This window comes from Lingula anatina, chromosome 10 (assembly GCF_051362555.1).
Source record: "Lingula anatina isolate TDL-2025a chromosome 10, LinAna3.0, whole genome shotgun sequence".
Lineage (NCBI taxonomy): Eukaryota > Metazoa > Brachiopoda > Lingulata > Lingulida > Lingulidae > Lingula > Lingula anatina.
The window spans coordinates 13354481-13370783 of NC_141776.1; the positions used below are offsets into that span (position 1 = coordinate 13354481).

At 33.8% G+C, this 16303-nt stretch overlaps 2 protein-coding genes across 7 annotated transcripts in view; one reads left to right on the plus strand and one right to left on the minus strand.

Moving 5' to 3' along the window:
* The window catches only part of LOC106153780 (inositol 1,4,5-trisphosphate-gated calcium channel ITPR2), a 50437-nt gene extending 45312 nt beyond the window's left edge, over nt 1-5125 (plus strand). For all 6 annotated transcript variants that reach the window (XM_086996948.1, XM_086996943.1, XM_086996944.1 and 3 more), the window contains 6 exons: nt 247-422; nt 914-1072; nt 1428-1505; nt 1809-1928; nt 2188-2322; nt 2839-5125. In XM_086996948.1, the coding sequence (XP_086853074.1) occupies nt 247-422; nt 914-1072; nt 1428-1505; nt 1809-1928; nt 2188-2322; nt 2839-2931 (761 nt within the window). In that variant the 3' untranslated portion in view covers nt 2932-5125. The remainder of the gene's footprint in view (nt 1-246; nt 423-913; nt 1073-1427; nt 1506-1808; nt 1929-2187; nt 2323-2838) is intronic.
* LOC106153815 (acid phosphatase type 7-like) lies at nt 4853-15950 on the minus strand. Its single transcript, XM_086996950.1, has 12 exons — nt 15690-15950; nt 14528-14722; nt 13975-14157; nt 10537-10562; nt 10075-10172; nt 9675-9746; nt 9184-9298; nt 8705-8818; nt 8280-8384; nt 7889-7960; nt 7353-7487; nt 4853-5372 (listed from the first exon to the last, which is right to left on the minus strand). The coding sequence occupies exons 1-12, from the start codon at nt 15817-15819 to the stop codon at nt 5301-5303; spliced, it is 1317 nt and encodes a 438-aa protein (XP_086853076.1). The 5' UTR covers nt 15820-15950; the 3' UTR covers nt 4853-5300.
* Between the last annotated feature and the right edge of the window lie 353 nt (nt 15951-16303).

Sequence of the window (16303 nt, forward strand, 5' to 3'; positions counted from 1 at the left end):
CTGACCAGACAAGACTGTTTTAAGTCAAATATTTAAGAGCACTTTAATGTGTCTGTTTTTCAACTTTTATTTTCAAATTGCCAAAATAAATATTAAATGTTATCATGTATACTGGAAGGTCAACTAATTTGAATAACTAAATTGCTTTACATATGGGAAATAAACATTTAAAAAAGAGACTGCAGACTGTTAAAGTGTCATAAAACAAGAGATCTATTCATACTTTATACAAATCTCTACTTTCAGGCATGTCTCTGATACTTGTTGGTCTCTTGATGGCCATCATCTTCTACATATATGCACTGATCTGTTTTGGGTTCTTTCGCCATCTGTTTGATAATGCCAATGGTTTGTTTTGCTCCACTGTGGGAGAGTGCTTTGTCACCATATTGCATCGTGGGCTGATTATCAGTCTCTTTGAGGTAAGTAACAATTGTTAAGCATGAAAGAGAAGAGTAAGGAGGTTAAGTGTGTGAGGGGTGATAGAAGAGAGTGTCAGATTTGAAAGCAGTGTATGTGAGGCAAAGGAGTGAGATGAGTGCTGTATATAACAATGTAGGTGTGGCAGGTGTGACAGTGTCAATCGTGTTAGGTGTGACAATGCTAATTGTGTTTTAGGTGTGACAGTGTCAATTGTGTTAGGTGTGACAATGCTAATTGTGTTAGGTGTGACATTGCTAATTGTGTTGGGTGTGACAGAGTCGATTGTGTTAGGTGTGACAGTGCTAATTGTGCATTGTGTGACGTGTAGTCATTTTATAATCAGGGTTAATATCTTACATGTATGGCTTAAAAAAAGACTGTATCTGTATTTTTACAGTAACTTTTTTACAATTTTTATCAATGGCATGATAACATATGCCATTTATTTATGCTATATATTATTGTATTGCATGAATTTAATATATTTCAGGTTCTGGAGAACCCAGATGTGATAGGCGACAAAACATTTGCATACTTTGCTGTCAAGTCCCTGTTGGACCTGTCTTTCTTCATCATCATCACCACCATTGGTCTGAACATTGTCTTTGGTATCATTGTGGATACCTTCTCTGAGCTAAGGAATAGCAAGGTAAAAATGATTTTAAAAGATAATAATTTCTGTTAGTAGTATAAAACAATCATGATCATAATATAATTTATTGAACTATGAATTGATCATTTTCATCTTTGCCACCTGGTTTTGTTGTGACATATTTATGTTTATAGAAAGAATGTATAACATAATGGGTACATTAAAATGTATGTGTCATATTGATTCTTGCATTTAACAATTAAAGCTGTATAGTTATTGGAATCATCTTCAAATGTGAAATAAATTGTGACGTATAAAAGCTATAATAAAAACTGCTTTTTTTCAGTTTCTTACTATCATTTGCATGTTGTACCCAGAAGATATCTGATTATTTATTCTGTCTTTCTATTAGTGGGAGATTGACAACGACATGACAACAGTATGTTTTATATGCAGCAGAAGCAGTTATGACTTTGAGCATCAAGCATCGGTAAGAGCAGGCACAATTTTTTGTTCAATTTTCAACTCCCTCATCTTCACACTGCACACAAAGGCCTTGTTGTATTTTGTGGACAGCACACTGGAGTTACTTTTTTTTTTTTCGAAAATACGTGTACCATTATTTCTATTCATTTTGATTGGTCTAAGTGGCTGTTACGTTTTAGAGAGACAGGTCAGAATGTGCTTTTAACTCGTTTTTGTGAAGTACCATGCTGGTAGTCTAGGTAGGTCTATGTACTCACTAACAACTTTTCTTAGAGCATGTTTATAGCTGTATTTGATCGTATTGCAGGGATTTGAGTGTCATGTGAAAAAAGAACACAACCAGTATGCGTACCTGTTCTTCTTCATTCACCTTCATGAGAAACAAAGGAATGACTACACTTCACTGGAGCTGTATGTCTGGAAGAAGGCAAGTTCTCGTTTTAAATCACCATAGATTATTTTTATGTTAACCTGTCTTCTTTTTGGTGTGAGGATTGGTACCTTACAAACATAAGAATACATCTTAATTATGTATTCATTAATTAATTTGTTTATTGAAGAGATACTACTGTTAACCCTGTAAACAATTTTAGAAATCTGTTTCTAGACTAACAGCATCTGTTATATATCAGATTGATGTCTGTATATCTTCATAAATTAATCACAGTTTGTTTGGTATGTTACAGTACGTAGAGGAGGATCTGACATTCTTCCCGACCAACCGTGCTCTTAGTTTACAACAGGAGGAGAACAGAAATGAGGCCATCTTGGAACAGATGCAAGCGCAGGTCACATACATTGTCAGCAAGATGCAAGAAGAGGTAAAGACGTGTGGATGTGTGTGTATTCATATGCTTGTACTGATGTGTTTGGAGGTACATGTACAACAATAACTCTATCTTTTCAATGGGGAAATTTGTGAATTTTACAGATGCATTTTTTTTAAATTCACAAATTCTTAATATTAGAACATTCATATTGAATGATAGAAACAAAACTGAAAACCAGGCTACCTTACAGTTCTGTTTTATACAGTAAAAGCACTACAAATACTACACGGAAGTATGTACTGAACTGTCTAAAAATCAAGTTTCTGAAAGATTCATAATTTTCCCCTGGACCGCTGAAATGATCGAGTCATCACTGTACAGTGCTAGTGTGTGAATTTGAAAGAGGGAGAAATGGAGAAATCCCCTTTCCCCCATGCCTTGGTAAAATGATATAAGGCATATAATTCTCTCCAAATTGGAGTTGCAGTGAGAGGTGAGATTTAAGGAATCACCACATTAAAATTCACTTAATCAAATATTTATGTATAATTTTGATTTCATTTTCAGGAGGCCAACAAGCAGAGGCTGATAGAAAAGAAGCAGCAACAACAATTTCTCCAACAAGAGAAAGCAGACGTCAGGAGGACAGAAGAGCTGTAATTAAAACAATGATAACAATGAAAGCAATAATTACAACGATCAAATGAAGAAACATATGACAGATGAAAGAGAAGTTACTTATCAGTGCCAAAACGTGTTTAGACAAACCCTTCAGGGTAACACGGTCTTAAAATCTACTGGCCCAAAGCAGAGACAGTGGCTAGAAACTTATGCAAACAAATTTACAATATTTTAGTGGCATTTAGCTTCAAGGGCTAGTGTAAACATCAGAGCTAGTTATGCTATTTAACTCAGTGATGTTTAGACCATTTAGACCGTAATGGCATCAGTAGTCGTATTAAATGTATGCGTTACATCTTTGTCAAATAATTACACCATACAATAATAATCATGCATAACAATACAAAATGTTTGCTTATATAGCATAATAAGAAAAGCTTCCACTGCCTCATGAGAAAAATATTTGTAAAAATTGCATCACAAGAAAGGCAGTATTACGTAACTGTATATGAATTGTATTTTGTATTTTTATTAGTCAATGTGATCATTGTAATAATTTCCATTTGCATAACAAATGGATAATTTGTGTTGTGATATAAAATGGTGATACCATGTTGTGATAATATATTCAGTTCACTGATACAGTGTTGGTTTGTTCATGCACAAAAGCTTTGACTGGTGCAGATCTAGTAGACCTCGACAGAAAACCAAAATTATTTCCTGAGTGGAACGCAATATCACACCATGTGAAGATGTACAAGGGCTCTCTGGGCTGACTCGGACAAAATCTACCTGACACGATCTTGGTCCTAATGGCGTCACTGGATGACAACAAGTTACAAGCTTCATAACAGCACTAGCTTTTGTTAAAAAAATTAATCAGTTGATGAAAAATTCACCAATCCATGAGCTACGAGCTTTTTATTGAATTTTGTCACACAGCATCATCTGTAAGTCGCTGTAGCATACCCTTTTGAACATAAGGGCTGGCTGTGTAAACATCAATACATGTATGTATTTATGTACTGTTTTTTTAGGCATGTGTAATTTCATGTAGCACTTGTATTAAGCTTGTATTTTATTGTATTTGATACAAAGGCATTTTGCTGTTTGTGTGTGTAAGGTGGCCAGGTTTGAACACATTAGCACTTTTAAAAATGTTACTTCATATGCGCTTACCAAGTACATATATGCTGGCATATATTAAGTAAATTATGTGTATAGTTTCAGCATTTTTTTTCCACAAAATTTAATTTATTCATCAGGTACAAAAGGAAAAAATGCAATATGATGTGGGCACCATTTTCTGATATAATCATTTTTTTTCCATTTATACACAATTGTAAAGTTAAAGTATATGTGCATGTTTAAAGACTTACATTATATAACATTAACAGGATATGCACTGTGATACAAAATCGAACATTTTCCAAAATATTGCTCACTTCACATCGACTTCATCTATAATACTTTGATGCTTTTTGTTGGTAGGGTTATTCAATTACTGAATATAAATAGTGCTTTTTTATAATGGCATACATATATAGTCATCAACTTTTTTGTAAGCAAATGAGATATACTGAAAGGAATAAACTATGAAAATAACAGTGAGTTCAAAAAAGAATGGGATTTTTGAACATACAACCACCTGTCCAGTTACCTGATAATTATTTATCTTTTGTTCTTAAAAGTTTGTGAAGAAACAAAAAAAATTTAAACCCACACTGCAATTAAAACGCGGTGTCATGACGTGACAATCCCTATTAAGTCCCACTTGATCACAAACAGGGCATGATTAAATACATTTCAGAAATATTATTGCTTGCTCTTATCATTACTGGCCAGTGTATATGTCCCAATAACTCTTAAAAATCAATTAATGAAATTGCAATTTGTTATTATGTATCCCAAAATAAATCTCAACCCATTCAGATGATGAATGCATTTAACACAAAAGAGATCATAGGTAATTCTTTATTAATAAATTATAAATTATTAAAATAGAAAAATATGATAACAAATTGTATGTCAATATTTTTACGTATGCTAAGATAATGTTGGGAATGAAACTGGCTCTAATATGTAAAGTAGTAAAGCCAATTTCATTTCCAACTTTATCTTGGCATATTTTTATTTAAAAAATAATCACTTTTTTATTCTATAAATGATTTTATATAAATACTGTTTTTGATCAATCCGTGGATGTTTAAAATCAAACTATTTCACCTTTTTTTTAAATAAATAAGCAAGTCTCCAGGTCCTTCATATTTGTAGAAACCATATAGAAAGGGAAATTTCCACAGTAACAAATTACTCAATTGCATTTCACGTGATCCACAAAATTTTAACATCTGGTGTATCCATCTTCCCTCCCACCTCTGTAAAAATGGCACTGTTTAACTCTTAATTCATGAGCAAGTAAAGGATCCAGCCCCATGTTTCTGCTTTATCACATGAAATTTGTCAATCACTGCTCCTCCCTGAAAGCAGAAAAGAGGACACAATTTAGTTTTAACCCCGATTTGGTTTTGATAAGGACAAGGTGAATAACTATGTTATTTTCATTTTACTACACTTTTTAACTCATTTATTCATTAAATTATTCACTTTGTGTGACAGGGTGCAGTAAAATACACTAATTTCTTACACAAAATGTACATATTATATAAAATGGGGCCTTCTCAACTATTTTTTTTTACTGATATACTTCTTGGTACAGCAATACGGTAATTCTCCAATCTATACGAACGCCGCAATAATTACGAACGAAACGTTTTTTCTCTGAATCTGAATTTTTTGTCTCCGTTCTGTACGAACGATCGCTAAACTCACCTTGGGCACAATTTAAATTTTCCGAACGCAAGAAAGTGTGCCCGATTGAAACTCGCCCCATGATTCGTCAAAGCGAGTTTTCAGACCACCGTTCCAAATAAAGGAACTGCCACTTGACAGGAGAGATTGTTATCATGTATTTGTGCTGTTTTTGAATGAGACGATAGGAGGACTCAACCTGCCCGCCGGCAGCTACAGGCTAGTAGTTTTAAAACCCTATTGTTATTGAGAAATTATTGACAGCATCAGTACGCATAAATTACTTACTGTTTATTATCATTTCTTAACTTCCGCGGGCCGACTGGATCATCAACATCCACCATCAGTGTTTCACCGATAACTGGTTTCTAGTAAAATCTATAAACTTGAAACCCACGCACAACAGAAGGGTATGAGAAATCCATTGTCAATGATCGAGTTTTTCATTTGTTTTTGGTAGTCATCAGGAAATTTATTTTTTTAAGAGGAGTTCTGTCTTGTATTGTATTTATTTTTCTAATTTGAGTTGTGATAAAGTTAATGTACTTTTTTTTGTTTGTTTGTTTGTTTGTTTTTCCTTGTTTAAGACCTTGTCTCATGAACAACTATTAGGTAAACCTTACTGATATTAGTGATTGTGAAAAATAAAGGTGCCGTATGACCTAAGTCCTTATAGAAATTTGCTTGCAGTTTTCTGTATTTTTTCTAATTAAGTTTACATTGATTGCGTGCAAATTAATATGCTGTAAAAGACTTTCATAAATAGACTTGAATTGAGCTGATGTTATTTTTTATATCAAGTATAATCTCTATTAACGTCAGTGATATCTACTGTGAGGAGTTTCAAGTATTTTGTTTTGGCGGGAGAAATTTATGTAGGCCTAATGGGGGTGTGTGTGACATTATTGATATTGCAAATTTTCTATATGTGAAATCATATTAAAAGTAAACACGCAATAAATAAAATATGCAACTGGATACGAAAATATTCTTGTCTGTTTTTGACAGAAGTTGAGGAAAACGATGTTGTCCTGTCTTGGTAAAACATAACAGGGAAAAACGATGTTGTCTTGTCTTGGGAGAAATGCACATCTTTAGTATGAAGAAATTGTTTTTTAACTTGAATTCCCGACTTTTGTTTAGTTTGTGTTAATTCATTGCAATATCGCAAGAATAATTTGTTTGTGCTTTTAGCTGATCACAGTGATTTAATCTGAAAGTAATGCTTATACTTAGCAATGTAGGTAAGTGGAGATAACTTCAGGTACAGCCGTATTCCATCCGTATTTCAATAGATACGAACGCGTGGCAATTTTTAGCAGACTGAATTTCAAGCCTTACGAACAAAATGATTATCTTCCAAAAAAAATTAATTTAAATCGTTCGTATAGATTGGAGAATTACCGTAATTACTGGTAAGTCATAATTACAGAAATAACTTGGATATTTGTAGCTATTGGAAGGAAAGTTAAATTGAAAATGTGAGAAAAAAGACCAAAAGCAACATGCACAGACAACATAAAAGAATGGACTAATCAAAAATATAGTGAAAGTTTAATATGGCACAAAATCCAGAGGTATGGCGATCCATGACAGTCAACCTGCTGAGTGGATGGTGCTCATAGATAGACAGATAGAATACAGCTTACCTGGTCATCTGACACCTGCTCAAAATACAGGTGAGTAGCGTTGGTAATAGTCATCCTGGTGTAGCCATAGTCGCTGCTGCGGAAGGCACTCCAATATGGCGGAGGCTTGAACGGGTCGTGTTTTTCCTTGCAGCCCTTATAGGAAGAGAGAGGGTAAACGAATCAAATGAGAAGAGAGAAGGGAATGAAGGATTTTATTCTGATTTTAAATTTAAAAATTGTGAACACTGCCACCCATGGTTTCAACCTTCTTTTTAGTTTGGTTTAAAAAACAGTTTTAATCAAAGAAATACCAAACTAGTCCTCTGGTCAGAGTATAGTACTGATGAAACATTTTATAACACTGAACAGGTTTCAAAAGCATTCAAAGTAACTAATTTTCTAGGTAAACACACAGGTAAGACAAGTACAGATGTACTAAATTTGAAAAGCTTCTCTTACAAGTGCAGGGAGCCAGAGCCAGCACCACTACTTTCAAACTTAATATATATGTCAGTTATTTAAGGTGAAATATTTAATTCAGAGAAGTTCCTCACCGCAGATCCAGTAATTATGTGAACAGGTGCCCCAGGGTTAGTGTATGGGTAGGCATTGCTGCCATTACACACCTACAAGGTAATCATATATCAATTAACAAAATTTGTCTGTACAACTCCTTTATATCAATATACATAACATTGTACATATCCACAACAGAAATATATTTTTAACAAACATATGATGTATTGATTCAAAGTAAAACGAAACACCTTCTGAGGTGCTACCTTTATACCATTTGTCAAAAATATCACAGATTCATGACAACAAATGAAAGTAAAATGTTCATAAGCTCTTAAAAATAAAGTATTATGACCCTTTTCATAGGAATATAACCTCCTTTTATGGATCTGACCATATAATGCATTTATTTCGGCCTTTTTTCCCTACCTTCATGTTGTATATAGGCCAAAGTCTTTCATATATGTGCTCATGGGCCCAGAGCATCAGGTCTACCCCAGACTTGTAAAAAAGGCCTTCTAAGGCTGTTCTTATCTGGAAAATGAGGTTAGTGTATAGGTTTATCATGAAATAGCAGCTTTTGAAGATCAGTCACAATTAGCTTTTGAAGATCAGTCACAATTAGCCTTTGAAGATCAGCCACAATATCACAGCAAATTTGACTGTCATACAGCAGCCTTCATCACAGTAATGTCAATGAAATTATAGTGTTTATATATTGCTGCCAGATGGACTATATGCACTCTATATTTTTCAAAGGTGTAACTCATGCCTGTCACATGCCAAGTGTTATAAAAACTAACAACATCATCTGATCCTTATAAATAATCAATACAGATAGCATTCAAGCTCACCCTACTGATGGAGAAAGTGCAGTCATCATAGTCATTGGTGGAGCAATACATGGGTCTGTGAGCCATGGTGATTAGCCAGGGTCTCTCTGCTCTGTTCTCTGGTTTGTTGGCTTCCTGTAAGGCAAATGCATAAGGTTATGACTCGATCTGTTCAATGGGGTAAATTACCAATCTTTCCGGCGGCACATAATTTTGTTATCATTAAAAAATTCTATGTCTATCTAGCATTTGCGGTGCTGCAACTGCACTGAATAGAATTACAGGGTAGCACTTTTGTTGCAACCACTTCACAGGAATGATCTCATTTAAGAACTTATGACTTGAAAAAATAAAGTATCTGTAATATTCATGATTTCCTCCATTGAAAGACTGGGTCTTTGCTCCTCATACTGGGTAAATTACTTAAAGAGGTTCAGCATTTTGACTTCTGTCAGATGTAAAATATGGCCTCCTTGTGACCTGTCTATGCAAGCACTCACCTGTAGTTCTCTCTCCAGCCAGCGGTATTGGTTCAGCGCCATGTGAAAACCATACTTTAAATAAAAGTAAACTTCTGTGGAAAACCCTATTATATGAGCCTTGCCAAGTTTCAGACTGAAAGAATACAGAAGTGATAAAAGTTATATAACTCAGAGACACGTTTTAATTAGACGATTCAGAGGAAAAAAAAAACTGAAAGAAAACACCATAAGTTACCCCATTTCTTGTTTCAGACAGCCACCGAATTTTGCAGCTTATGAATTCATTCCCTAATGCCAGGCCTTCTGAAGTAAAAATTCCACATTCACTTATTATTTTGCAAAAGCTCAAAGCCAATAAAATCCTTAAATTATCAAATTACTGATAATTGTAGACTTTCAGAATTACATTTGATCAAATGTGCACTAAAAAATTATCAAATAAATGATCCATTATAACTTGAACATTAAAAATAATACTTCAGTATTAAAAATCATGAAAAAATACCCACCTGTAAAACAAGCTCTCTCCATCTCCACCTGCCCGAGGCATGCTGAATCTATTCCTGTAGTTGGAGAAATTACTGAAATGAAATAAAACAGGGACACACACTAATTACAACATTGCACAAAAATTTTCATTACTGACATTCTATTAGACTTGATCTATTTGGGTGAAAATTTTTAAATAAGATTTCACAAAACAACAATAAAAAATCCCTTTACCGTTGTGATACTGACGATTTATAGTCATAGTTACATTATCATGCAGATGAAATAGCAGAGCTTCCAGTGACCAGTAGAAGTCTTTGTCACAAAGGCACTATATTGGCATACCCATCATTAAATGACAAACACCTGTAGAAGTAAATACAGGAACACAGAGTATGTAATTTGTGAGTATATGCTTACTATGGACTCTCGTGGTTTCCTACTGTCACCATGTAAGGTATGTATGCAGCTACCGACTCTATCTGACGCATGAATTCATCACCAACTCTGGCGTTATCCTGCAAAATCAGAGACACACGCCCACTTCAGTAACAAACCCTTAAATTGAGGGTTCAAATGTTGTTGGGATGTTAATATACGTAGCTGAATGGTCTATACCACATTACACTATGGGCAGAGCTGACGGTTTTTTACATTTCAAAATGTGTAATATGTAGAGATCTACTGTTTAATGCCAACTCCCCTAAGCTGCAGATCCAAATTGTGTGCCATACATTGTATTTTCATTTTCAAACCATATGTGCAGACTCATCCGACTGTCAGAAACAAGAATGTTCCAAGACTACAAGGAAAATGATTTCCGATTTTTACAATTGGCTAAATAAACTCTTATCTAATCTTATCTTACACCTTTTTACTTACCGAGTCCATGTCATATGCAAAGTCACCTAAAATTCAAAAATAGATAAATAAATTTAAAAATATTTAAAAACATGTCATAGTCACAACTAATTCTATGCATCATTAATCTAATCAGTTAAAATGTTCAGTTTTCAAAAATTAACATTATCTTCAAATATTGCCATTATTTTTTTTCTTTTGCACAAAATTAAGTGCAGCATTATTCATAGAGACATATGTGGTAAAGGTATCAGTTTGTCAAATACACTGTATTAAAAAAGGCTAATTATTTTGAAAAATGTTTATAATTTTTGTTCTGCTAGTAAGAAAAAATTTAATTTGGTCAAAATTTCAAGAAAGCAGAAAGTAAGCCCCAATATACCACTAGTCCATATGGGCATTTTTACAATCCTGGGCTCCTTTTTTTCCCACCAAGGGTCAAAAATAGAAGTCATTTTTGTGTTGAAATGTGTACTTTTCTTGAAAGTATAGACCTGAAGGGTATAAGAAATGACAATCCCGAGATAAAACCTTGTGAATGTATAAAGATATGATTATTTGAATTTTGAAAATCATTTTTTTAATTTTCATAAGCTAAACCTTGAAGTGTATGACTTTTATGGTAATTTAAGGTATTGATCTCCAAAAAACCACTTAGTTTTACTCAGAGAGTATTGCTCTTTTATGTATTTGCAAAAACAATGGATGAAAATATCCAAAATTTGGCGAATCAATGACATTTTGTAATTTTCCTGTTTCAGTATTAAATGTGACTCCATGAAGTTTTTGATTCTGAGATATTCTGAGGACTTCTGTACTTCACTTTACCTTGCATTAGTTCTTTATGTTATGCTTCATGATTGTGTAAAATATTATTTTGCACGGACATGTGTGCTAATTGCAGTGTCATGTTAAAATAAATGTCCTTTCCGAAACATCCCTGTTTCGGAAAGGACATTTTTTAACATTTATGATATTGTTTTAATATATTGTAGTATTTGAGTTTTTATAAGTTTTAGGTGAAGTCTATGAATAACTGGGCAAAATAGGTGGAAGCTGAACTAAAACTGAAGTCTTTTTATTACATTTTGTGCTTGTTTTGTCTATTTTGTACTAGTAATTCATTACTGGAATTTTATTTTATTAAATATTGATTCTGAGATATATTCCAGGTATTCTTTATGCCATTATACCTTATTCCAGTTTCTTTTGTTACAGTGCATAGCTGTATAAAATATTATTTGACAATGTCAGATTTACCATCAGTAAAGACATGTTTAAAAATATGTCCTTTTAGACATGTCCTTGTTTCGGAATGGACATTTATTTAACATTTATGAAATTGCCTTAAGAGTATGTTGGTTTACAAGGTACAGGTGAAGCAATCATTGGACCAAATATGAGTTAACTAGATTAAAACTGAACTGTTTTTATTACATTAATTGGTCATTTTGGATAGTTTTGATTCTTTTTTGAAATGTTACTCCATTAGTATTTGATCATGACATAAAATAGAGTCTTCTACACTCCATTATACCCTATTCTACTTCCTTTTGTTACAGCTCATAGCTGTGTAAAATATTATTCAGTCAGGTTTAAATTTAGTAATAACATTTATAAATATGTCCTTTTAGGCATGTCCTGTATTTCGGAATGGACATTTATTTAACATTTACGAAATTATAATATATATATATATATCATGATGTATGTATATATTATAAATAATCACAGGAAGTTAATTATAACCTGTGTCTGCCTGCAAGCGCCTCTGTAAACTGTGCCAATGAACTGACTCTTGCAACTTTAACACGTGTAGCCTCATAACTATTTTCGAATACTTTTTTGTACATCATAAGTAAGCAATATTTGAAGTAAGGTAAGCTATATTATTCAAAATTATATTCTACATAAATTTGATGTGCTTCCCATCATCCTCTTCCTCATGAATAATAAATAGATGCGCAGACCAAAGAGTAAACAAGTGTTTTAGACAATGTGTTAAAAAATGTCCTTTCCGATACAAAGCATCCAAATTGCCTATATTTCTATTTATACTGATATAATCTCTTCAATTAATTGTTAATTTAACTTTGAAATACATGAACTTTGGGAAAATATGCAATGGAAGTTCTAGTAGATCCAAAGAAAAGATCCTGACTCGCAAAAACGAATTTTTTTGTTGAGGATATATATAGAAATTTAAAAAGATGCCATTGAAGAAATGTTTTTCTATTATTTTCATGTCACATGCATGATGCTCTAACAGTAATTTGCTCATGTCAAGTGAAACATACAGCATTAAAGACAGAATTCTCTCTATTTATAACATTGGCAATGTAAAGGTACTTTGTTTCGGAATGGACAATTTTTAACAAGCATCTCAAAAAAGGCCACAGTTAAATGGGTTTCTGTGCACTGGGGTTTTCTTATATAAAAATAAATATCACATGTCCTGGGCTTTAGAGAAATATATATTGTTACTGGCTAGGTGTCAACATGTTCTTTTTATGTAAGAGAAACCCAATGTTTCGGAATGGACAAATTTAACGGAAAAACACGGTAGGGTTATTTTGCACTCCATGTCAAGCTCCAGAATCATCGCGCAGATTTCATTATTTGATACAAACAATACCAATACATCCAAATAATGATTAGGATGGTAAATAATACTGTATGTTTTATGATATATTTTCTGAAAGTCATTTATTTTTGTTTCGGAATGGACATTTCGTTTAACGGAAATACCAGCATGCCATCAAAAGGCTTTTTTTTACTAGGATACACCTCTCTCCTGTTAATATTTAAACTTTTTTGCTTCCACCATACTACTTAGTGTTTTATAATCCAAAAAAATGCAATGTCAAACACTGTTTTAATTTATTTCAGATTGCTTTTTATTTCATATGACTAAAACGGGAAAAATATTTGGTCATTTTTCGGGCTTTGCTTTAGCATAACTTTGGACTCGGTGGTGATATTTGGTTTCTATTTTCAGTGTTTATCTTCACTTACACCATTCTCTAACATAGTGATAAAAGAATTCTTTGATTGTATGTATGTAATTTGTTAATTAGCAATATGTGGGAAAATCTGAAAAGTGCCCAGGATTGTAAAAATGCCCATATACAGATACTTTACCTCAACAAAACCATAAAATAATGCTTTAAAACTTTCCCTCTACAATACCATGCAATACAATACCCGAAAATAAAATAATCTTTCAAAAACTCACCAAAATGAAAAATAGCATCGTACATTCCTTTCTGCTTTTTCTGCTGTAATCAATACATACAAACTTTAACTCAACAATACCAGAAAATATTTTCCTATAACTTTCCCAGTCAACAATATGAAAAATAGCATCGTACCTTCCTCTCTGTTTCCTGCTGTAATCAACACATACATGTACATACTTTAAATCAGCAATACCAGAAAATATTTTTTTCTATAACTTACCAATATGAAAAATAGCATCGTACATTCCTTTCTGTGTTTCCTGCTGTAGTCTGGCCAGAGACTGTGGGTTTTCATTGCCCATGTCTCCATATACCGCCACCCTGGGGATCCAGGCTGGGTCCGTCCTCATTGCTGTGAAGGTAAAGAGACTGCTCCAGCCATACTGACTGCCGCAGTGGTACACTAAGAAAAAAGAAAAAGTTATGAATATATTTTACAGGCACCCTGGGGCTCCAGGCAAATTGGTTCACTTAGCATTTGTAGGAGTTCCATTAAATTTTTTTATTATTTTTTAAACATGAATTGCTATTCAACAACTGTGAACATTACACTTATTGCTATCATTTTGCAGCATGATTACTGATCACAACAATATTTTATCTAATTTTTCAATATTTAGATCTATTGTATTATTTCTCTTATATTTCTCTTATTTTTCAAAAAAATAAATAAATAAATAGATAAGATATATAAACTATGTGCTACAACCCTAACTGGATTAATATTTCTCAAATTTTCAAAAAAAAATTTTTTTATTTGCTACAGTCCTTACTGTATTTCTGTCCTGGTTTCAGTCCAGTTATTGTCACGCGATGAATGTACAATTTCCTGTGTTCAGAACCGCCATCTTGGAACATTGTCTCGCTGCCTTTAGCAGCATTCTCCAGGCTCCTGATCCCATATTCCACTAGAGAAGAGTTTGTCTGAGACAAAGTGACCCATGTCACAACCATCTGATCTGGAGACTCTGTAAAATAAATAAATAAATAGTTTCATATTAAAGAGGGAAATGACTCGTGATCGATTATAATTCTTTTTCTATGACTGATCTATACAACTTTTCTAACATTGGTATTTCTTTCTTTTTCTTTTTACATCTGATATCATTTTATGAAAGTCAAGTGTTACAGATGATCTGCAATAATTATTAAATTGATGACAAATTAGTGAACAAAAGATTTAAAAATAATTTTTTCACAAACTTTATTTGCTTTCATTATATATGCACATATTTTAAGTGGTAATTGCATGACAGCACAATATGCTTCCAGTACGTGATATTTTCCCTTGAAAATCTCACAAGAAAAACAAAATCAATCATGGTTGTATTCATTTTACAGTAGAAAAGAATCTAGCTGCATTATAGCTTTTTCTCTCCTAGAATTCATGATATTTATTCCAACAATTTTCTTTTCTTTAACTGTAATCAATTGGCAAAACAGATTCAAAGGTATGTCAGAGCACAACAAACCGCAACTATTTTGTCAATATTGTTGGAATGGGGGTCCGTCATATAGATAAACGTCCCCATTCTACGTCACTGTAAAACAATCCATGGGCAACCTGGATTGATATAGTATACTTCTGACGAACAGCACTTGAGAGAGAGAGAGAGAGAATGAGAGCTATGAACTGTTCATGTCTGCTGTATTATCCTTGTATTATCCCCACCCTGTAAAAAATTCCCGCTATGACGTCATCTTTCCCCCCTCCGCGGCGCCATAATGGTAGTCGAACTCAAAGGGGTATCACAACAGCAGCGATTATCTAATCAGTTTTCAGCTTTTTCTCCAAAATGCCGACGATGTGTGCCGTATACTCTCTCTCTCTCTCTCTCTGTCCCAACCCCCTGTTCTTCCCCTGTCTTAATATAAATATCATTTTCCTCTAACTCAAGTAATGTCCGAGATGACCCCTCACTCCTCCAAACTTACCCCCATACGCCAAATGTACTTGCTCTGGTTGGTAATACACGATTCCTACTTCCGATAGGTGTGGCGCGCCATGTAAACGCCCCACAATAACTGCGAAGACAGACAGAAAGGAGAGGATTTCTTGATACATCTTGCCTCTCTTCCGTTGCCTCAAAACGTCACATAATGCCTTGGGTCAACGTATATATTACTGATGAAAAATTAACCTGCGCAATCAGTGTTGTTAATGGATGACCTAGGTCAAATTATTTGCAGGTGCAGGTATGCCTACCCGCATAGCGCAACTACTGCAATCGTGGAAGACGTCACAGCACAATCCTGGCAAAGGGAGTGTGGGTGTGGGGTACAATCCTTGAAATTGCCGTCTACATATGCTACTATTTATACGATGACAGACGGCCACGTTCTCTTTTTCAAAGCAAATTGTCGGGCTTAAGCCCCATGAATAAAGAAGAAAATACTTTATGTGAAACCTGAGAATTAAACATGTGGACAAATGCACTGAAAGCCCTTTTTTCATAAATCTTATTCATCAGGGGCGGATCCAGCCGAAATTTCTTTGAAGGAGGGGGAGGGGGCGGGTCAGTTTTTTTTTTCAGGGATTAACATGCTTC

Coding starts and splice junctions, on each gene's coding strand:
- LOC106153815 (XM_086996950.1), bottom strand. CDS start 15,819: ATGTATCAAGAAATCCTCTCCTTTCTGTCTGTCTTCGCAGTTATTGTG. Junction 14,723..15,689: donor AGTACATTTGGCGTATGGGG/GTAAGTTTGGAG, acceptor TTTATTTTACAG/AGTCTCCAGATCAGATGGTT. Junction 8,819..9,183: donor GGCTGGAGAGAGAACTACAG/GTGAGTGCTTGC, acceptor TTTGCCTTACAG/GAAGCCAACAAACCAGAGAA.